Source organism: Neofelis nebulosa, chromosome 7 (assembly GCF_028018385.1).
Source record: "Neofelis nebulosa isolate mNeoNeb1 chromosome 7, mNeoNeb1.pri, whole genome shotgun sequence".
In the NCBI taxonomy this organism is placed as follows: Eukaryota; Metazoa; Chordata; class Mammalia; order Carnivora; family Felidae; genus Neofelis; species Neofelis nebulosa.
In genome coordinates, this window is record NC_080788.1 from 61,719,574 (window position 1) to 61,742,361 (window position 22,788).

Here is a 22,788-nt window from a genome sequence, read left to right on the forward strand (position 1 = left end):
ATCCAGCTTTCCCAAACTCCATTTTTCCTTCCCTGGACCCTCTTTGCCCTCTATGGAGATGTGGAGAAGGCTAGACATGAAACTCTGTAATGACTCTTGAGGATCTCATAATAAACATCATAAAGTAAGAAACCAACCTGTTTGGGTCTCTTTTCCACGCGTCCTATGATGGAGATAACAATGAGAAGATACTGATTTAGGTAAGAATTGAGAAGAATAAGCCAATTCGTGACAAAGAGAGAAAAGACAGTAGAACACCTGTGGCACCTGTGTGTCTCGATCTGTGCCATCCAGCACAGCTAGTGTGGCTGTGGTGGCTGATGGTGTGATAGCACGGTATAGAACATTTCTGACATCACCAAGTTGTGTTGGACACACAGGAACTCTAGCTAATCCCATTTGTCTCCCCGGGCACTTCACATATTAGGGCCTCATGGCCTCTTCCTGCAGCTCCTGCTGACCAGGAGAATCATGAAACATATACCCAAGGATGTTTGAGAAGCGGAGAAGGGTTGGTCCATTTTGGCCAGCTCCAAAAAGGCTGTTTGGTCTTTCTCTGTCCCCCTCTTTAGCCATCTCTGGTCATCCTGAGTGTTCTTTGAGAATGAAAAGCATCTGGAACTAAGAAGCATGGCTTTATTGAGGCACAGGACCTGTGACTCCCAGGAGAGAGTGTTGTACAGCCCAGAAAATACATCAGTCAGGAGACGGACGCCAGACTGCCGTGTCCGCCCCAGCCAGCTCCGCGCCCTTCCTCATGCCCCTCTGGTGTGGATCCACGGGTCCCCTGCATGCTGTGCATGGATACCACCAACGGGGCGGCACTAAGGCATTTCTGAGACCTCAGCACAGGTCTTGGCTTCATGGCTCAAATTAAGCAGAAATAGGCCCTCCTGTTGGAGCCTGGTCAGTGGCAGTCATCCCCTTTTTTTCTGGGAGTTTCTGGTCTCAACTTGCCTACAGTGTTCGTTTTGGAATTGAATCACCTCTTTTTTGGATGTTGTTTTTTCAGTCTCCACCTCATGCCTTGGGGAGGAGAGTGGAGATGACTAAGTCTTGGTTGAAGAATAGAAATTATCTCCCATCAGCTCACTGCCCCAGAAATCTTTTCTTCTGGAAGCTGCCTGGGTGGAAAAACACCACCTAGAGTGTCGTGGTCCACAGAAAAGGGGACATCATGTACCATCTGTAACCTGAGGCTTATGGTGGTCAAAAGAGGACCCTCTGAACTAAAGCCTTATTTCTAGTAGCTTAAGGATAGGCAGACTTGCTTTTTAGCTGTTACTATTGATACCACCTGACTGTATCCCCATCTGTATACCCGGACCATCCAGGTATATCTACCCATTCAGGAAGAGGGCCCTGGCCAAAAGCTGCTATGAATTTCCTCAGGATATGGATGGGTCCTCCTCATCTTTGGTTCCAGGGCCTAGTGCAGGTTTGGTTCACAGCAGACTGTCTGTGTTTGGAGAATAAATGAGGGAGGCCACAAAAGATTAGAAACACCTTTGAGTCCAGATAAAACTGAACCGGAGATTTCCATGTTCCTGCTTAAGAAACATGGGGAAGGTGGGACTTGGAAGGCAGATGGTTTTAGGACTTCTTTCTACCTGGAGGAGCGGAGGCCCCAAGGCAGAACTTACTGGCTTCCATTCCCTGGGCTTGCTGCATCAGCATTGTCTAGAAGGCTTGTTGGAAATATGAACACTTGGGTTCGACCCACACCCACTAAATCAAATCATCTAGGGGGTGAGACTTAGGTATCTATTTTCCATGAGCAGCTCAATAATAACCAGAGGCTGGGTTTGGGAGCCAGAGTACCAGTTCCTCATCCTCTTGGAGAGGGACTGAAGTGCCTCCTGCCTGAGGGAATTGGGCCCCAGCCACTTCCTGGAGCATATCAAACTCCACCTCCAGCCCCAGCAGGCCACCCAACTCAGTCCTCGAGTCCTCCTGTGAGCGGCCAGCTCCACCCTCCCCACCTTGGTGTTACCGTCAGACCTGAGTTAGCAGTGAGTGGAGCCAGAGGAGAACAGAGTGGCTCTGGAAAGCAGGCAGGGCTTCCTGCTGAGAACTGGTCTGGCTGGCCATGCTCTGGGCGCTCTGGCCAAGGTGGCTGGCAGGCAAGGGGCTGCCCCTCCTGGGAGCAGTGCTGCTGCGGAAGAGAGACAAGAGGGGACCTCAGTGGAGGCAATGGAGGGTAAAGTACTTGATCTTCCCCGGGGCGTGTGGACTGCAGGAGTCCTGGGAGCTCAGTCCCCTCTGAAGACAGGCTAGCCCAGGGTTGGGTTTTGATCCGAGCTAGGACCAATTTGCTCTAGCCAGCCTGGTGGAGCTTAAAGTGATTGGCCAAGACCTTGGCTTTTGGAAATAATTCCACCCCCCACCCTCCCCAATTAGGAATGGAGAGTGAGGTCATGTGATACGTACAGCTGTAGGCTTTGCCCAGAATGCTCTAGCCTGGATGTAGAGCCCCTCAGGGGAAAGGAGGAAGGTGTTTGCTGGGATTTTGAGGGGCTAGCCTCACTCCCAGGAGGCTGCAGCCTGCTGTTATCTCTCTTTGGCCCAAGCTATTGTCTCCTTAGTGACTAGTCGGACCAGTCCAAGCTGGATGACACCTGGTTTCCCTTCACCTGCCGCCTTCTAGGAGGTGTGGCCTTTGTCAGCTAGCCAGTGTGTGGGATGGACTACAGCTTTCCCGACTAATATTTAATCTAAGTACATCACTCCAGCTCTCCCTTATGTTCCCAAGCTATAGCAGCAGCATGACAGGGAAGCTGCCAGTTTGTGGTACCTCATAACCATAATTAGTAACAATGGCCACATGTATGAAGCACTTAGACCAGGCACTTTATACAACTTCTCATTTAAAACTCCCCACAACCCTGTGAGGTTGTAACCCCCCGTTTATTGATGGGGAAAATGAAGCATGGGGAAATCCAGTAATTTGCCCAAGTCCATTCAGCTAGTCCCTAGTGGAACTTAGCTTTGAACCCAGCCTGAACTCATCACCAACATGCTGAACTCCCAATGCCAGGACCCTGCCAAGACATCTCAGCTCCCAGGCACAGCGACATCAGTGACCTTGGGCCAGGCTCCTGCTCTGTGACTGGAAGGGGGAAGACTAAGCTGGGCATTACTGCAGGGAGGAGATCAGGCCCCCTACCCAGCTTCCTGGAACTGAGTTCCTGAGTTCTGTTGTTTCAGCGGGAAACCCACCCCTACTATGACCTCCAGGTGAAGGTGCTGAGGGCCAGAAATATCCAGGGCACAGATCTCTGTGAGTGACCCCCAATTCCACCCTTTCTTCTCTTCCTTTCCCTAGGGCCTCCCCAGAGCTCAGCAGGGGCTGGCCTGAAGTGTGTGTGTGTATCTGGAGAGGGGCAGAGGGGCTCGTGGTGACTGTGGAGGGAATCCATCCTGGTGAGGGAGCCCCGGGGCAGGCAGGAGGGGCTGGAGGGGAGACTTGTGTGGACCATGGACTCCTCTCTGACACTAGCAAGTGGAGCAGTGCCAGCCTGAGTGAGCATGTGAGGCCCACTGTTGCCAGAAATCATCTTCTCTCCAGCAGCTTTCCACACCAGTGCTCACAATGGAAGGAGAGTTCTTTGTATGAATCAGGCTCTTTTAGGGAATTACTCAACTATCTGTGCTGCCACGTGGTCTTTTCAACTGGCCACTACAGGATTCAGTTGAATGGGTGGTGTAACTTGTCCAGATGGAGTTAGGGACACCGGCTCTCCCCACGTCGCCCTGTCCCAAACAGGCAGCTTCTATTCTCCTCGGCTCCTTCCCCTCTGCCCCAGCCTTCCCCAGGCAACCTATTCAGCAACAAGAGCTAGAGAGTGAGGACCCCTCCCTCACCCCACCTGCAGTGTCCAAAGCTGACTGCTACGTGGAACTGCGCCTGCCCACTGCGTCCCCTAGCCCTGCCCAGACAAGGATGGTGGCTAACTGCAGTGACCCTGAGTGGAATGAGACATTCCACTACCAGATCCATGGTGCTGTGAAGGTGAGGGCCAGCAGAGGGAGAGGGCTGCCTATGTTCCTGCCCTGCATCAGGCTCCCACCTCTTGCCTGCCCTGTTTCCAGAATGTCCTGGAGCTCACCCTCTGTGATAAGGACATCCTGGGCAGTGACCAGCTCTCCCTGCTACTCTTTGACCTGAGGAGCCTCAAGCCTGGCCAACCGTACAGACACATCTTCCCACTCAACCACCAGGTGAGCCACCACACCTGTGCCAGCAATGAATTGAACTCAAGGAGAGGAAGTTGGGCACAGGACACCGAGGTGAGGGCTCCTGGTCAGCACAGGCCAGGCCTCCAAGACAGGCCCCTCTCTATCCTACACCACTAACCCTACAAACCCTACAAAGGTTCCCCTCAAATACTTCTTCCCTGAGTGGAGCCAACATGTGAGCTCCTTGAGGGCAGAGCACTTTGTCTGTCTTAGTCACTGATGAACCCTCAGTGTCTAGAACAGGGCCTGGAACACAGTTTTGAAGGCATGAAGCTTCTCATGAAGATGCTACTACTTGTCCTGTGCCCATGAAAAGCCACAACAATGGTCACCTCTTCTAGACCCTGGAGCTGAGCAGGGTAGGGGGCAGGGACAGTCTCTGATGCTTTTAGAGCCCTTTGCAAATGGATGCTTCCTTGCTTCATCCATGTAGGATTCACAGGAGCTGCAGGTGGAATTTGTTCTGGAGAACAGGTGAGTCCAGGTGGTGCCTATACCTTTCCATTTACACCAAGACTCCAGGACAGCTCCAGCTGTCAATCACCAGGACCTACGCTGGCCTGGCCTGTGGGGGAATGTCCTAGTCTAGTCACCCATTTGAGTGTTGGTGACAAGCCCACTCTCACCCCCAAACCTGGCCATGATCCCCAGGCTCTTTCAGCTGCTTCAGTCACATATTATAGTAACAGCCATCTCAAGGGGAGCCGGATGTCCCATGAGCCCCTCATCCTTTGCAGCCAGGTGCCTGCGTCTGAAGTCATCACCAATGGAGTCCTGGTGGTGAGTAGGGAAGGCGAGCTTGGGGCTGCCCAGGGCTGGGGGGCATTTGCAGACTCCACAACTGAGCCTATCATGCCCACTTGCCTGTGAAGGACACTCAAGCACTCCTGAGAGGGGAAATGTGCTAGGGAGGCATCTCCAGGGACCAGGGGCAAGAAGCTATCCCACATCTGAGTGGACAGCTCAGAAGCCCACCATCCTACCTTGTGCACAGCACATCACTTACTTGGGCCCCTGGCTGCTGGGATTACCAAAGGCATCACTATCAGAGCCCCTCTCCTCCTTCCCCTTTCCCACCAGGGCCACTTCCTCTGAGTCCTGGGAAGGAGGCTGCTACAGAAGACTCCTACCCACAAGGCACGGGCCCTGGGAAGGTTGTTAACTGGGCCCTGCCCCAGAGACCCCTCCTTCCACCCTGGTCTGGGCCCTGTGTGGGGCCCTGTGAATGGGTGGCTCCCACAGGCCTCTGTCTTCCTCAGGCTCAGCCCTGTCTGAGAATCCAGGGGACCCTCAGGGAAGGTGGGACAGCCCCACATCGAGAGTATGGTGAGTCTGGTCCATGACCTTGGGTCTTGCCTTCTCTCCTAGGGGTTGGGCTGCTGATTTCAAGAAGGTGGGTCTGAGGCGGAAAGTTCTTAATGTTTTAGCACTCAAAACTGACCAAGGATGGGGTGGATTCGCCTCTGGAAGTAGTGAATTTCCTCTCCTTGGAAGTGTTCAAGCATAGAGGCTGTATCAGTCCAACTATTGCTCTGCAAAAAGCAACCCTAAATCTCAATGGCAGACAACAGGAAGCATTTATTGAGCTCATGCATCATGATCTAGGCTGGGCTTGGCAGGAGGGACCTGGCTTTGTGCCATATGTCCCTCAACAACCTTCTGTGACTAGCAGACTTGTCATGTTCTGTTTTTGCTGTTGTTAATTTTTTTAATGTTTATTTGTTTTTGAGAGAAAGAGAGTGAGTAAGGGAGGGGCAGAGAGAGAGGGAGACACAGAATCTGAAGCAGGCTCCAGGCTCTGAGCTGTCGGCACAGAGCCCAGTGTGAAGCTCAAACTCACAAACCATGAGATCATGACTTGAGCTAAAGTCGGACACAACCGACTGAGCCACCCAGGAGCCCTGGACTGGTTGTGTTCTTAAGGCATCAGCAGAGGTATGAGAGCAAGCCCAGATGAGCAGGTGGTTTTCAAGCCTTTGGTCACATCATAGTCAGTAACTAACATTTTGGCCTCTCAGTGGGAGGAAGTGAAGTCACATGACAAAGCATGGGCATTCCAGAAGTGAAGAACTGAGGCCACGGGTATAGTGTGCCACAGAGGGTATCCACTCAGACGCAGAAGCAGAAGTGCAGCAGAGGCTGTGTGACAGCTAAGGTCTCCTCTGACACTGAGGGTCTGAGCCCATGGGATGAGTCCTGTCCAGAAAATGTCCAGCACTTACTCTGAGTCAGGCACTGTGCTCAGCATTTCACATGTCTTTTATCTTTTAATCCTCATAACAACCCTGGAAAATACAACTATATCCTCTTAATTTATGAAGCTCCAGCTCAAAGAAGAAACTTGCTTAAGGTCACACAGCCTGAGAGTGATAAGGCCAGGAACCAAACCCAGGTCTGTGACACTCCAGGGTCTATTGTTTCTGACTCTGAACAACACATATCAATCTCCATCCATAAACCATGGTGTGAAAGAAGTATCACTTTCCTTATTTTCTCTAATTCCCTCCCACCCAGAGTCATGTCATGTCTCCAGGTCTCATTTTAGTGCCAAGGAGAGTGTGTTGGGAGAAGGGTTTCATGTGGACCTCTGTTCCTGAGGCATCTGCCATTCTGGGCTTTCTGGGTGTCTGTTGCTCCCAAGTCATGTTTAGGGTCTGGGGCTCCTTTGTGGGGTCCCCCCTGTCTGAATGTCATGCACATTTCTCTCTGGGGTTTTTCCTCCTCCCGAGAATGCTGCTAGGAACAGGGTGAGCCCACAGGCCTCCCTCTTTGCCTCCTTCTGGCCTGGGCTGGCTCTGCTCTGCTCCTCTGAGCCTCTATTCAGGAACCCACTCCTTCCTCTCACCTCCGCTGCACACCCTCTGTGTGCTTGCAAGGTCTTACACTTTGGAAACAAAGGGCAGAACAACTTATTGCCTATCTGTTTTTTTCCCTGGCTACAAACCTTCCCCAAGGTGATGAGCACAGAGCTTGAATGGAGGCAAAAGATGGGGAAACTACCAGTTGAAGATTGGTAATTAATGTAATAATGTATGATAATTATAACATTATAATTATTATAGAATTATATTTTATATAATTAATATCATGATCTCAAAATCATCAGCCTCATAAACTTTGGGCAAGGAGTCCTCTCCCTCCCTGCCCTTCTCCCTTCCCTAGGCATTGTGTGTTTCCTACCCTCCCCAGGTTCCCAGTTCTGACCAGGGCATGTTGTAGGACCCTGAGTGTCCTTCATGATGCCTTTGCTGTGGGCCACAGAACAGGGTGAGCAGGGTGATGAGTTGGCATCTCCAAAGAGGAAACAAAGGGGAGTTGCCATCCAGGTCACTGCCATCATGAGCCACACACACCCCTGCACTCTCACCCCCTTACCTGGGCCCTCTGCTCCCAGGCTCTAGGCAGATTCAGCTGACAGTGCCCGGGGCCTACGAGAAGCCACAGTTCTTGCCCCTGCAACCTCCCATGGAGGGAGGCCTCCCAGCTACCTTCACCTTTCACGTGAACCCAGTGATCAGCTCCAGGCTGGATGTGGAGCTGGGGGAGAGACTCACAGTCCTGCAAGTGAGTGAGCCCATAGTCTGGGAAGGGATGGATGATAGAATCAGTCCATCCTAGAGGGGTGTCCTGGGGCCACCATGGATGCATGTTTTCCTTCACCATGGTGGGTTCCTTGGGTGTTTTCTTCTCTACAGAGTGGTCCAAGTGCTGAGCTGGAGGCCCACACCAACAAGCTGGGTGAGGGGGGTATCCTGCTCTCCTCTCTGGCCCTAGGCCAAGAGGAACAGCGCTTTGTGGCCCTAGGGGAGGTAAGGCTCTGCCTGGGTGCCTGAGGGACCCCTGCTTGCTCTGTGACCACCAAAAGAAGGCTGGGGGGAGGGGCCTCAGAGGGGGTCAAGTTCAGGCCGGCCTGGAGCTCAGCCACGATGTTCACATACGGGCCAGAGCTACCAGAGCAACAGGAGCTGTGGGTGGGAGAATCCACTCAGGGCACTCAGGGATGGGGCTGTTGTCTCTTTCAGGGCCAGGAGGTGGTTCTGAGTATGAAGGCAGAAATGAGGTGAGGAAGGCTGACTTCAGGAGGAAGGCTCTTATGCTAGGCTGAATATGTAGGGGCTCTTTGCCCACTCAGCTCAGCCCGGTGGTGGAAGGCATCTCTGGTTCTGCTGAGGTCTTTCTAAGGGGTTCAATGGAATATGGGTCTGCTCCTGTGAAAAATGGGCTGGGCCCAAGGCTTTCCTCCAATGAACAGTCACCCAGTACCCGCCCCCTCCCCCCCACTCCATCTCTTGCAGCTCTGGAGACCTTGACCTGCGTCTTGGTTTTGGCCTGTGTGATGGGGAACGGGAGTTTCTGGACAAGAGGAAGCAGATCGTGTCCAAGGCCCTGCAGCAGGTTCTGGGATTGAGCCAGGCGCCTGACAGTGGCCAGGTATGAAATGGAGGAGCTGGACCCCAGGGTCACCAAGACCAAATCCAGCCTCTTTCCTTGAGAGTACTGTGTGGCCGAGTGGTTACAGGAAGCCTTGAGAAAGGGTGGGAAACAGAGGAGGAAGGGGCAGTCCTGCTTGCCAGAGCCGATAGGCAAAATCAGGAGAGTCAGGACCCTGTATGTAATGAGGGATGAACAGCCCTGGCCAAGGGAGGTATATGAGTCTCCTCGGGCTGCCACAACAGAACACCACAGACAAGGTGGCTTAAACAACAAACAGTTATTTTCTCACCTGGAGGCTGGAAGTTCAAGATTAAGGTGCCATCAGGGTTGGTTTCTGGTGAGGCTTCTCTTACTGACTTGTAGACAACTATGTTCTTGCTGTGTCCTCACATGGCCTTTCCACTGTGCATGTACAGGGGATAAGGGGGGAATCTCTCTCTTCCCCTTCTTGCAAGGACACCGATACTATTAGATAAAGTCCCCACTGTTATGACCTTACATAACCTATATAACCACCTTATAGTCCCTTTCTACAAATATAGTCATACTGGAGCTTCGACATAAGGACTTGCAGGGGCAGGGGCACAATTCAGACCATAACAGTAGACAAAGGAATTTGGAAGTGGAGGGTCCACAGGAGCCATGGCTGGGAAGCAAGAGGCAAGGCCACACCAAGGCAGAGAGCTATGGTAAATTGGGAACAAGTTGGTGGCTTTCTCCTGCTACAAGTGTACTCAGGAGTCAGAGCCTCTTCTGAGTCCTGACTCAGAAGGTGAGCAAGACCGACTGTTCATTTGGTAATGACTGTTCTGTGCCAGATGTCCTGTCTGGAGGTAGAGGGTAAAGAGGGCACAGATCTTGTTCTCAGGGAGCTCTGTGTCCTCCAGCACTCTGAAGGGAGAGTGTCCTTGTGGGCACTGGCCAGGGAGCATTTCTTTCAAGATAGAAGAAAGGAGGCCAGGGAAAGGAACCAAAAGTCTGGGGGCAGAATGAGCTAAAGCTTCATGGAAGAGCTGAGCAGCCAGAAAGCTTCTAGTCTGACCCCACCAGGCACCTCTGATCCCAAAGAGACATCTGGGCACTGCTGTCCTCTGGGACAAGTCCAGGCTCCTTGGTGGTCTTCATCGCTTTAGCCCAATGGTTCTCAACTGGGGGTCATTTCATCCCTCCACCCCCCCCCCCCCCAGAGGACATTTGTCTATGTCTAGAGACATGCTTTATTGTTACCAGCAGGGCCGGGGGAGAGGATGTTATTGGCATCTACTGGGTAAAGACCCAGAATGCTGCTAAGCATCCTCCAACATACAGGACAGCTCCTCACAACAAAGAGTTACCCAGTCCAAAATCATCAATGGTGTCAAGACTGAGAAACCCTGCTCCAACAGTTTTGGGTGAAATCCAGGATACCTTCCAGTTACATATAATCCCGAGACAATTGTCAAGAGCCATCTCTAGAGTCATACTGCTTCAGTCTGATGGCCTATCACTTACTACCCGTACGATTGTGGGCACATTGTCCAACCTTCCTGTGCCTCCGTTTCCTAATCTGCAAAATGGGGATCCCACTGGGTTGCTTGTGAGGATTCAATGAGATAATACAGATAAGGCTCGTAGACAAATGTCTGACATTATAAGCAATAATTCATAAGCGACAGTGGTGGTCAATGTTATGATTATTTTTGTGCCCAGGTGCCTGTGGTGGCTGTGCTAGGTTCGGGAGGTGGAACCCGAGCCATGTCTTCCCTCTACGGCAGCCTGGCAGGGCTGCAGGAACTTGGCCTCCTGGACACTGTGACCTACCTGAGTGGGGTCTCTGGATCTACCTGGTAAGTGAGGTGGGGTAGGATGCAGAGTAAAGGAGAGCCCTAAAGGGGCAAGAATGTGGCTGGTGATATAGGTGGAGTCCCTGAGGGCGTGCTGGGATCCTGCCTCCAAGGGGGTTAGGAGGGGCACTGAGTGCCCAGGCCTCCTTGAGTGGGTGGGGCAGGGCAGTAGGTTCAAGGGATAGAGAGGCAGGGTCACTCACCAACACTTACATTCCCTCTCTCCCCTTGCTGTGCTTGCTGTCCCACTGCCCCTAATTCCCTCTATGCCCAGGTGCATTTCCACACTCTACAAGGACCCAGCCTGGTCCCAGGTGGCCTTGCAGGGCCCCATTGAGCGTGCCCAGGCTCGGGTCTGCAGCAGTAAGATGGGGGCGATGTCCACAGAGCGCCTACAATACTATGCCCAGGAACTGGGGAGCCTGGAAAGCACTGGCCACAGAGTTTCCCTCATCGACATCTGGGGTCTCCTCATTGAGTATTTCCTCTACCAGGAGGTAAGAGAAGAGCAGATAATAAATAAACACAGCTCCTTTCCACCCCTGCCCCGCCAACACTTACTTCTACCTTAGGTGCTGAGGTAAGATCTAAGATTTGCAAAGAGGTCCCTTAGGTCTGAGCTCTCTGAGGACAAGAGGTGGATCCCTGAGTGGGCTGACACCACTTCGTCTTTCCTGGCTCCTCACCCCTGGGAGGGGAGAAGCTGGTCTGCAGTTCTCAAGTCCGTCTGCATATTAGAATCACCTGCACAGCTTTTCTTTTCTTTTTAAAAATGTCTTAAATGTTTCTTTATTTTTGAGAGAGAGAGAGAGGGAGGGAGGAAGGGAGGGGCAAGAGAGAGAGAGGGAGACACAGAATCCAAAGCAGGCTCCAGGCTCTGAGCTGTCAGCACAGAGCCCCATGCTAGGCTCGAACCCATGAACCACGAAATCATGACCTGAGCAGAAGTCGGATGCTTAACCAACTGAACCACCCAGACGCCCCCCATCTGCACAGCTTTTCAAAAACACCCTTGCCTGGGCCCTACTTCCAGAGATACTGATTTGGGCTGGTCTGGGGTGAAGCCCTAGCACAGTGTGTTTTGAGAGCGTTCCAGCTGCCATGCTGCTCCTAGAACTGCAGGCTGGGTATGAGCTGGTATGTGAGACTATTCAGAGCCCAGCAGGGTTCTCAGCCCTCGGAGTCTGGCCCACTGTGTGGCTCTCCGTTGTGGACATCTATCACAAGTGGTTTCTCATGTCTGAGGAAAGAATGCATATTTTCAAACAATTTACTTTTTAAAGAAAGTAAACTGGTTTTCAATTTTTCCTTTAAAAATGTCACTGACTCAAAAAAACAAATGTCACTGACTCCCTTGGGTTCCAATATGCTTTCTTGAATGGGAAACAAGTGCGGAGTGTTCCCAGTGCCCCTGGAATTGCACAAAACCCACAGGGGCCTTACCTTTGCTGCAGCCTAAAGCCTCGTCCTTAGCTGTCTCTAGAGCATTGGCCTTGGCAGCCACAGTCCCTTGTGGGCCGTGGCATTCTCTTCAGGGTATCAGGCCTCAAGCCATGAGGGTGGGAGGAACGGGACCCCCAAAAGTCAAGTGCCTCCTTTCCTTCCTACCAGAAAAACCCTGCCAAGCTGTCTGACCAGCAGGAGGCCGTCAACCAGGGCCAGAACCCTTATCCTATCTACGCCAGCATCAATGTCCACACCAACATCAGCGGGGAAGACTTCGCAGGTGCCTGGGTGCAGGGACCTGGGAAGCAGGTGGAAGCGATGGGTGGTAGGAAGGTGGGAGTGGCCAGAGCTATCAGTGTATAGATGGGAGCCTTGGAGCACAGCGGGCTTGCTGCCTCCTGCTCTTGGCAAGTGAGATTCCCGCTCCTGTGCTCAGGTGTGAGGGGAAACCTTGGGGTCCTGGTGGAAGGCCCCTGGTGACATTCCCTTCACTCTGGATCCCCAGAATGGTGCGAGTTCACACCCTATGAGGTCGGCTTCCCCAAGTACGGGGCTTATGTTCCCACTGAGCTCTTTGGCTCTGAGTTCTTCATGGGGCATCTGCTGCATCCCCAGCCTGAGCCCCGGATCTGCTACCTGCAGGGTGAGTCTGGGCTTGAGGGCTGGGGCCAGGGCAGGGGCTGGGCCAGGCCCTGAGGTGGGCTGGAGGAGATGTGAGGGCCTAGGGCCTTGCCTTTCTGCTTAGGTATGTGGGGCAGCGCCTTTGCAGCAAGCCTGGATGAGATCTTCCTGAAGACTGCCGGCTCGGGCCTCAGCTTCCTAGACTGCCACAGAGGGAGTGTAAACATCACAGGTGCGGGTAGACACCCTGACCTCCCCCTACTGCTCTTTCCAGCATCGGGGCCCTGGTGGAGGCACAAAGCATGAGGGAGGGGGATGGTGCAGGACTCAGCTGTCCCACTGCGTTCAGAGAAGTCCTGAGGAAGTGACTTGTAGCTTAGGGTCTGTGGATGCCCAGAGATCTGCTGAGGCAGTGTGGCAGGGGGACCAGGGGAAGGAGGGGAAGGCCCACCTCAGAAAAGCCAGTGGGAGCTGTGAGTGCTCTATAGTAAGACTGCACCTTTGAATTCTCTGCTTGGGTTCCAGTTATGTCAACGCAGACCAGGACCACTGGGCATCTGGTGGGTATCTGTCCACACACCTCAGGGCTCCTGTTTGGGCTGCTCCCTGCTACACAGAACCTTTTCTACCTTTCTTCCCTGGATAACCTCTGCTCATCCCTTAAGATTCAGCTCTGACATCATTTTGTCAGGGGGCTTCTCTGTTCTACTGCATGCCCCCAGCACCCAAGTTTCATAGGACTATGTGCACACCCCACCATTGTCCTTACCTTGGGGCATTGGTATGATTTATGATCTCTTTATGTGACTCTCCCCCTAAGTAGGCATAAGCCCTGGAGGGGCCCAGCACGCAGTAACTGCTCAGTAGGTGTTTAATGGATGAAATTGTGATTGGAAGTTGTATATAAAACTTTGTTTTCTTTTTTTTAAAAAAAGGTTTTAGATTGTAGCAGCTTCTTAAAAATTTATTTATTTATTTATTTATTTGTTTGTTTGTTTGTTTATTTTGAGAGAGACAGAGAGAGAGGGAGGGGCACAGACAGGGAGAGAGAAAATCCCAAGCAGGCTCCACTCAGTACAGAGACCAATGCCAGGCTCGATCTCATGACCACAAAACCACAAGATTGTGACCTGCGCTGAAATTAAGTGTCGGACGCTTAACCAACTGAGCCACCCAGGCGCCCCATACACAACTTTATTTTCAAAGGGCATATAAATTATCACTTAATAAATACACTGTCATAGGCAACTTTCAAATATAGGGACGCTGAAAGAAAAGGTCATTTAAAAGAGGTTCTGGGAAGCAGTGGTCTGAGGCTTGGGAGGTGGGGTGAAGGAGGGGTGAATGTGGGGGAGATAGGAAGGGTCCCCTGGGCCATAAGGGCCACTGGAGAACAGACAGCACCCTTCTGACTGTATTTCACCCACGCGCTCCCATCTAGATGACTGCCAGAAGCTCCAGCTGCACGATCCCACACGTCTGAGGACCAGGCTCTTCACCCGCCAGGGGCCCTTCTCCCAGGCCGTGCTGGACATCTTCACCTCCCGCTTTACCTTCGCGGAGAACTGTAATTTCACCAGGGGCCTCTGCCTGCACAAAGACTATGTGGCTGGCCGGGAGTTTATGGCCTGGAAAGGTGGGTGCTGCTCTGGCTGGGGGTCCCCCCCGCTGCCTTTGCCTCCAGCTCATGGCTCACCTGGACCAGCACTGCCTTTGTTCCTGGAGGTTGGGCTGTGGGCTCCTGCTGCCCAGGGGCTGATGGGGAAGGACTGGGATGTCTGCCAGGAGGCAGGGCCAGGGGCTGGGGTGGGAGACTCTGTTGCCATCAGAAGAAGGGGAGGAGAGATCTCTACAGAGAGAGAAGAGTGAGCATTTGTCCCTATTGCAGATACGCACCCTGACACCTTCCCCAACCAGCTCACTCCCATGCGGGACTGCCTGTGCCTGGTGGATGGGGGCTTTGCCATCAACTCTCCGTTCCCACTCAGCCTGCTGCCCCAGAGAGCAGTGGACCTCATTCTGTCCTTTGACTACTCCCTGGAGGCCCCTTTCGAGGTAAGGTGTGTGGTGGGGAGGAACTGAGGTTCTCTGCAGGGCGGCCTGGCTGGGCTTTGGGAATTGCCCTTCATGGAGGGCTTGGGTTCTAATCCAAGAGCGGGTACCTTGTGAAGACTTTTAGTGGCACTGGTCTCCCCAGCTGAAGGAGGGGGATTGCTGAGGCTATGAGATGGAGGGGGAGGTGGGAGAAGAGGCCAAAGAAGGTCCTCAGAAGTCTCCCATACTGGTGAAGAGAAGGCTCCTGTTCTGGCCCCTGCCTGTCCTGATAGCATTCTTTGCTCCCATCTGGACTGGCGTCTGGGTCTGCCCTCCGTTAGTTACCATCAGGTCCCCTTGGGGAGTCTCTAGGGGCAGCTCCCTCAAACCTTGTGGGGTAGCCGATGGGTTCCATCATCTGGATGAGCTTTCTGGTCCCGCTGCTGGACCAGCCCTTCTATCTTTGGCTTCCTCCTCCTAATCCTCCTGGGTCCAAGGAAAGCCTGGGATTAGATGATGAATAAAGCCTCCTCCCACGTGCCCTTCTGTAACCATTCAGTTTCCACCTGGTGACATTGAAATCAGCCCCTAAGAGGAAGCAGGGAGGAGCCAGAGAAGGGAAGGAGAGGAATGACACTGGGAACACTAATGATTGTCCTTAATCTCCACAACCCCCCTAGAGTTATTCTCTTTTTTATTATGTAAATAAAGAAATTGGCCGGGGAAGGTGATGTAGCCCACCTGCAGTCACTCAGCTAGTGGGCGGGCTATGTGAGTTCAGGCAGCCGGAGGCAGGGTCCAAAGCTGGCCTCCCTGCCCAGGTCTTACAGATGACAGAGAAGTACTGCCTGGACCGAGGCATCCCCTTCCCAAGTATCGAGGTGCTCCCCGAGGACTTGGAGGAACCCCGTGAGTGCTACCTGTTCGCCAAGGCCAAGGACCCCCGCTCTCCCATCGTGCTGCACTTTCCCCTCGTCAACCGTACCTTCTGCACACACCTGGCCCCAGGTGAGGGGAGGCCCTGGGCCGGGGTCTGGCTCACACAGCCCAGGGTGGTGGTGGGGTGCCGTTCTGACAGTGGATTTCCTGGACCCCATGCCTCTTGGAGGGCCCAGGTTGGCCACTGCTCCACACCTTCTAGGCCTCAGGATCCACACCGGCCTGGTTCCTCCTGATGGTGGAGAGAGCTGAGATGTCGGTCCTGCCAGATGTCCTAGGGCAAGGGGTGGAGGCTTCTGGGCTGGCCGCTCCTAGCCACAGAATGCCCCAGCCTGGCCTCTTTGCCACTTCCCACCTGTAGGTGTGGAGCGACAAACAGCCGAGGAGAAGGCCTACGGGGACTTTGTGGTCAATGGGGCAGACACTCCATATGGCATGATGAACTTCACCTATGAGCCTGAGGAGTTTGAGCGGCTGGTGGCTCTGAGTCGATACAATGTTCTGAACAATGTGGAGACCTTGAGGCATGCGCTCCGGCTGGCTCTGGAGCGACGGCAGGCTGGGGGCAGGGCTGGCGGCTGAGTCAGGCTGGAGTCAGAGGGCTGTGAGAGGGGAGCAACTGTGGGCCCCAGACCGGGGCTTGGTACGGGGAGGAGTGGTAGACTCTGTGGGGTTTCTTCTTACCAGGTTACAGGGACTTGCTCTAGGTCCTTCAGGCCTCAGAAAGCTCCTGCAGAACGGCAGCTTGGCTTTGGGGCTGCACCCTTCTCATATGTGTTTCTGGGAGACAAAGGGGGGGGATGTCTCCCCCAGGGGCCTTGGGGAGGAGGAGGGCATGAGTGAGCAGTGCTAATTTTACACTGGAGTATAGAGGGATGAGGCCACAATCTAGCCCCAGGGCATGGCCCAAACCCAGAAGGACCTTAGGGGGCCCAGGTCTTCACACCCTCACCAAGACTGGAAGCTGTGAAAGCAGGTTAAGCTGAGACCAAAAGCAGAGACTCCTCCGTCTAATCCACACTTCCTGCAAATGGCCGGGCTCCTGGATGCAGTGCTCAGTGCTATCAAGAATAAAGGGAGACCTCATGGATTGCCAGTCTGGATCATTAATGCCACCTTCCTGCCTGCCGACTCTCCTTCACCTCTGGCTTCCCCTGCTCCCTCACCTCACTGCTCACCACCCTTCTCTGCTCAGCCTCCTGAAGGCTGTGGGATGGCATCCTGGCTGGTGGGTATGCACACGTTTCCCTGCTAATTACTGATGCTTTACTCTTTAAACTCGGGCCACACTCTCTTGTCAGGTGTACAGCTGCCCCCTCCTGCAAATAGTCTCGCCATTCCCAGAAGCTCAATGGGTATGTCTAGAGCATGCATTTGTTTACCAGGGAGCAGAGTGAGTGTGTGGTTGCGTGGGTGTGCGTGTTGGTAGTGAGGGTGGGGCTGGCGAGCACCTGTCTGTGGGGCAGGGATGGGCACGGTAGAGGGGCCTGGCTGGGAACTCGGAGGCCTGGATTCCTGCCTCTTTCACAGACACGTGCTATGATCTGGGAAAACTGCCCCTCTCTCTCCCTGTTTTTCATCTCTGTTGACCCACCTGGGACCTTCTGATAGCTGGAATCTCTTCACCATGGGCAGATTCCAGGTCTGTAGACAGGGGGTCCACCCTGACTAGGCATGATGTGGGGGCCCTCTGGCCGTTGGCCTCTGCAGCCTTGTTGTCCCCATGTCCTCCCTGCCCAGTGCTGAGCTGCCTGGGGCCCTTCAGTGGCCCTGATGCCATATTCACTTGGACACTTGCTCCTCCTACCCTCTCCTCCAGGAGTGGTTTCTTGGGCTGCAGCCTTCCCTCTCCACCGTCTTCAGGACCGAAGTCACAATTCTTTTTCGGTCAGGGACACCTATGTGAAGAAGGCTCACCCATCCTGACTCTGGGAAGAAAGCCCTCATTCTGGCTCCTAGCTGGGAGAAAGGTGGTCCCAGCCTGTGCCCCCAGCCTGGCCTGGCCTGGGATCCCCAGACCTCCAGCTGGACATGAGCAGGGAGGGCTGAAAAAGCTGGACCTCAGAAGGGCCAGTGTTTTGGCTGGCATGGGTAGGGAGCAATTTTGTTCTCCCCTACTTCCCAACCATTGCTGCCTGTCATAGACCACCACTACTAGTCTCTGGGCTCAGCAATGAGAGGTTTCCTTTGGGGTAGCCCCAGGCTGGCCCCTGAGCTCCTACTATGGCCACCTGTCATCACCACCCCTGTGCTGGCATCATCAGTACTTATTAAGACCTCCACAGAGTTCATAACTTAGAACTTTGTAGAGTTCTTAGAACTTCAAACTCAGAGAGTTCTGAGTTCTTTGATCTTCATGGAGCTCAAAACTTAGAATCTTCAGTCTGTCTTTCATGCCTCATATAGCCAGGGGCTGTCTCTGGCTCCTGAAAAGTAAGGCCTTGGAGGGTAGAGATTTTTGTCTGTTTTGTTTGCTGCTCTATCTCCGGTGTTTAAAGCAGTAACTGGCAGATAGTAGATGTACAATAAATATTTGACAAGTAAGTGAATGGGATCTTACGTTCTAAAGAGACAAATCATTACCTACTTACCGTGAAAAGGTGTGCAACACTGTACTCTAGTGGTTCTTAACCCATTTGGACCTTTCTGGAAAACTGATGGAAGCCATGGACCGTCTCCCAAGAAAAACGCACATACATATGCAAAGTTGTACACAACAAGTTCTCTGCTTCACTGTGTGATCACCTTGTCACCTTGTGGTGGCTGGTGTCTGCTGTCCCAGGCCAGCAGGTTTTATGAAGGAAGCAGGCACGTGGGTTTGTGCAGAGTTGGTAGGTAACTCGATTCACACAGAAATGTAGGCAATGCCACCTTGGCTTAGATTGGGTTTGGGAAGGCATAATGAGACAAGGATGGGAGGGCAAGAATGCGGAGGCTGGTCTGGTTCTCTAGTCAAGAAATTGGTCAGCAGATGCAGGGGTAACCTCAGCCAGGGAATGAGGAACCATCACCAGGATTGAATCTGGGAGCCAACCAGACTGAGGAGTTAAGGGCCATTCCTTGACCCCTGACTCCTTGACTCCTGACTCCAGTTTGGCTCCTGATCCTAGGTAAGGAGGGATCTGAGTCTATTTCTACTGCATTCCTATCCCATCTCCAACCCTGGCCCAAGATGGCCAGAAACACATTTCAAGGTCCTGAGGGTGGCCAGTTTGGAGGGATTTGGCCATAAGAACACAGCTATGAGCCCGATTCATTCTGAAGCTGGGCAGAAACACAGGAGCAGGAACATCATTCCTCAACTTGTCAAACTCTCTCACCATGCAAAAGAAGAAAAGGGTGGCCACCAAGGTTGCCATGTATGGCTGTACAGGCTATATACTGCCCAACTCCAGGGGGTGCCATTCATATGAAGTGATGATATGAATTTGCCCCGTGGGGTTCTACCATAGGGCAGCCCTGGGCCCATAGTCTTAGCTGAATGAATGTGAGAAACGAGGCTTGTTCAAATATTAGGCCCCCTTGCTTCTTCAGATATATCTCCAGACATTCACAAGAGTCTCCTGCAGAGAAAGGGAAGAGGTGCGGGGTGGGGTGGAGGGGTAGGGAAAGAAAAAAGGAAGAAAGGAAGGAAAGGAGAGACAAAGAAAGAGAAGAATGAAAATAATTTTTCTTTTTTTTTAAGTTTATTTATTCATTTTGAGAGAGAGCGAGAGAGCTTGTGCACAAGTGGGGAAGGGCAGAGAGAGAAAATCCCAAGCAAGTTCTGCACTGTCAGGGTGGAGCCCAATGAGGGGCTCGAACCCATGTACCGTGAGATCATGACCTGAGCCGAAATCAAGAGTTGAATGCTTAACTGACTGACCCACCCAGGTGCCTGGAGAAGCATTTTCTTCAATCATTGGCTGGCACAACACTGGGAGGCGGACCTCAGGTGGCTGGTTGGCATGGGTGTACCCCCACCTTCTCCAGAGCTCAGGCCCTGCAGTTTATTGCCTCACTGCTACTCCATTCTTTGGCTGAGAGTTTAAATGGAAGCTCCCTCATTTCACATGGAGTCATTTTTGGAGAGGAGGAAAGGAGGATTACTTGCATTACTCTGCGTGTGTCCATTTCCCCCTCGACACTCCCTCTATGGTGGGGGAACATGGAACAGGGCAGGGAGTCCAGGACTCTTCTCCTGGGGCTGTCCTGCAACTCAGTGAGATTGATCACCAGAGTTCAGGGTTGGGGATTAATTTTTTTCCATTAGGACAACTGAGGCACAGGGAATATTAAGCAATTAGGAGCCCAACATATTAAAAACCTTTGGCTTTAGTCAGAATTTGGCTTTGAAAAAATATATATAATAGAAGGCCATTTAATTAGATTTTTCATTTTATCTATCTATCTATCTACCTATCTATTGAGCTTGTGCCTGCATGCTTGAGCTGGGGAGGGGCAGAGGGAGAGGGAGAGAAAATCTCAAGCAGGCCCCATGCTCAGCATGGAACCTGACACGGGGCTTGATCCCAGGACACTGGGATCATGACCTGAGATGAAATAAATCAAGAGTCAGATGCTCAACCAACTGAGCCACTCAGGCGCCCCTAGACGGTTTAAAGGTCTAATTGCCGAGCTTTGGCAAAGTAAGTGATAAAAGGAGGCAAGGTTTGGGGGAAAGTCAGAGAAAGATTGAGGGAGGAAAATATGAGTAAGGCAGAGGGGCAGTCAGGTGGGCAGGGTTGAGTAGGCTGTGGAAAGGAGGTGGGCAATTGCTTTTGAGACAGTCTCTGGTTGCTTAGCTGGTGTTTGTGAGTCTTCTGTTGCTCTTTAGCCTTTAACCTCAGAGTGGTGGTCCCAAAATGTCACAGAGTAGAATCACTTGGGAAGTTTAAGCAGTACAGTTGTCTAAGCTGGGCCTGCTCTGGTCTAGCAGACCAGAGGTCTGTTCTACCCACCTCCACTCTGTTGTCTGGACTCAGGCTGAAGGCTCCGCAATAGGGCCCAGGTACCCCTCTATCTTTGGTTCAGGCAGGTATCACCTAAGCCTGTTTTTTGCTTTCTCATTCACTTTCCTTTCCTCCACTATCCCCTTCCGCTAGTATGAAAGTTCTACTTTCTGTTGCTAGAATGCTGATGGTTTTCCCTTATAAATTTTATTAAAGTATAATTTATAAATAATATAATGCACCCATTCTAAGTGTACAGTAAGTATACAAGATTAAGTATATAGTTCAATGAATTTTAACAAATTTATAGGCACATGTAACCATCACCACAATCAAGATATGGAACATTTCCAGGAGCACCTGTGTGGCTCAGTCAGTTAAGCATCCAACTCTTGATTTTGGTTCAGGTTTGTGAGTTCGAACCCCACATCAGACTTCCATGTTGACAGCACAGAGCCTGCTTCTCTCCCTCTCCCTCTTTCTCTCTACCTCTCCCCAGCAGTCTCTCTCTCTCTCTCTCTCTCTCTCTCTCTCTGTCTCTCAAAAATAAATAAACTTTAAAAAAAAGATATGGAACATTTCCATCACCCCTTCTCTTGGGTTCCATCCCAACCAATCTCCCGCCCTTGCTCCCAGTGCCCACTGATCTGCTTCTTGTCATTACAGAACAGCTTTGTCCTTTCCAGAGTTTTGTATAAATGGGATTATCTAGTGTGTACTTTTTTTGTGTCTGGCTTCTTCCACTCAACATAGTGCTTTTGATATTCATCCACACTGTTGGTGTGTATCAGTGGTTCATTTCTTTTTATTGCTAAATAGGAATTTTGTGGACATACCACAGTTTGTTTATCCATTCACCTGCTGATGGAAAGTTGGATTATTTCCAGTTTGGGGCTCTCATTAAGCTTTTAATACTTAAACTTTTATTTTTATTTTATTTTAAATATTTTTTAATGCTTATTTTTGAGAGAGACAGAGCATGAGCTGGGGAGGGGCAGAGAGAGAGGGAGACACAGAATTTGAAGCAAGCTGCAGGCTCTGAGCTATCAGCACAGAGCCCAATGTGGGGTTTGAACCCACAAACCATGAGATCATGACCTGAGCCAAAGTCAGATGCTTACCTGGGTGACTGAGCCACCCAGGTGCCCCTCAACTTTTATTTTTAAAGAGCACTTTTTTTAATTTAGTTTTTAATATGAAATTTATTGTCAAATTGGTTTCCATACAACACCCAGTGCTCATCCCCAAAGGTGCCCTCCTCAATACCCATCACTCACCCTTCCCTCCCTCCCACCCCCCATCAACCCTCAGTTTGTTCTCAGTTTTTAAGAGTCTCTTAAAAAAAAAAAAAGAAGAGTCTCTTATGCTTTGGCTCTCTCCCTCTCTAACCTCTTTTTTTTTTTTCTTCTTCCCCTCCCCCACGGACTTCTGTTAAGTTACTCAAGATCCACATAAGAGTGAAAACATATGGTATCTGTCTTTCTCTGTATGACTTGTTTCACTTAGCATCACACTCTCCAGTTCCATCCACGTTGCTACAAAAGGCCATATTTCATTCTTTCTCATTGCCACGTAGTATTCCATTGTGTATATAAACCACAATTTCTTTATCCATTAATTGGTTGATGGACATTTAGGCTATCTCCATAATTTGGCTATTGTTGAGAGTGCTGCTATAAACATTGGGGTACAAGTGCCCCTATGCATCGGCACTCCTGTATCCCTTGGGTAAATTCCTAGCAGTGCTATTGCTGGGTCATAGGGTAGATCTATTTTTAATTTTGTGAGGAACCTCCACACTGTTTTCCAGAGCGGCTGCACCAGTTTGCATTCCCACCAACAGTGCAAGACGGTTCCCATTTCTCCACATCCTCTCCAGCATCTATAGTCTCTTGATTTGTTCATTTTGGCCACTCTGACTGGCGTGAGGTGGTATCTGAGTGTGGTTTTGATTTGTATTTCCCTGATGAGGAGCGACGTTGAACATCTTTTCATGTGCCTGTTGGCCATCCGGATGTCTTCTTTAGAGGTGTCTATTCATGTTTTCTGCCCATTTCTTCACTGGGTTATTTGTTTTTCGGGTGTGGAGTTTGGTGAGCTCTTTATAGATTTTGGATACTAGCCCTTTGTCCGATATTTCATGTGCAAATATCTTTTCCCATTCTGTTGGTTGCCTTTTAGTTTTGTTGGTTGTTTCCTTTGCTGTGCAGAAGCTTTTTAACTTCATAAGGTCCCAGTAATTCATTTTTGCTTTTAATTCCCTTGCCTTTGGGGATGTGTCGAGTAAGAGATTGCTACAGCTGAGGTCAGAGAGGTCTTTT

General features: G+C 51.5%; 1 protein-coding gene across 3 annotated transcripts; it reads left to right on the forward strand.

The window, feature by feature from the left end:
• Positions 1 to 1,402: 1,402 nt before the first annotated feature.
• Positions 1,403 to 16,626, forward strand: PLA2G4F (phospholipase A2 group IVF). Of its 3 annotated transcripts, XM_058738095.1 has the most exons (20): positions 1,407 to 2,200; positions 3,208 to 3,280; positions 3,876 to 4,012; positions 4,093 to 4,221; positions 4,673 to 4,713; positions 4,977 to 5,019; positions 5,499 to 5,565; positions 7,634 to 7,803; positions 7,935 to 8,048; positions 8,262 to 8,299; positions 8,535 to 8,670; positions 10,363 to 10,499; positions 10,771 to 10,993; positions 12,108 to 12,222; positions 12,448 to 12,585; positions 12,688 to 12,795; positions 14,005 to 14,199; positions 14,452 to 14,618; positions 15,419 to 15,605; positions 15,898 to 16,626. In XM_058738095.1, exons 1-20 carry the CDS (start codon positions 2,090 to 2,092, stop codon positions 16,116 to 16,118), a joined length of 2,550 nt encoding a protein of 849 aa, XP_058594078.1. In that variant the 5' UTR covers positions 1,407 to 2,089; the 3' UTR covers positions 16,119 to 16,626. The 3 variants fall into 3 exon arrangements, with proteins under 3 accessions (XP_058594079.1, XP_058594078.1, XP_058594080.1); XM_058738096.1 differs by lacking the exons at positions 3,208 to 3,280; positions 3,876 to 4,012 and having other exon boundaries at positions 1,403 to 2,200; XM_058738097.1 differs by lacking the exons at positions 1,407 to 2,200; positions 3,208 to 3,280; positions 3,876 to 4,012; positions 4,093 to 4,221 and having other exon boundaries at positions 4,677 to 4,713; positions 4,891 to 5,019.
• Positions 16,627 to 22,788: the final 6,162 nt, after the last annotated feature.

Excerpts from the sequence above, each read along its gene's own strand:
- PLA2G4F (XM_058738095.1), top strand. The coding sequence starts at position 2,090 with ATGCTCTGGGCGCTCTGGCCAAGGTGGCTGGCAGGCAAGGGGCTGCCC. Across the intron at positions 3,281-3,875 it reads TATCCAGGGCACAGATCTCT|TGTCCAAAGCTGACTGCTAC; the intron begins GTGAGTGACCCC and ends CCCCACCTGCAG. Across the intron at positions 10,500-10,770 it reads GGGGTCTCTGGATCTACCTG|GTGCATTTCCACACTCTACA; the intron begins GTAAGTGAGGTG and ends CTCTATGCCCAG.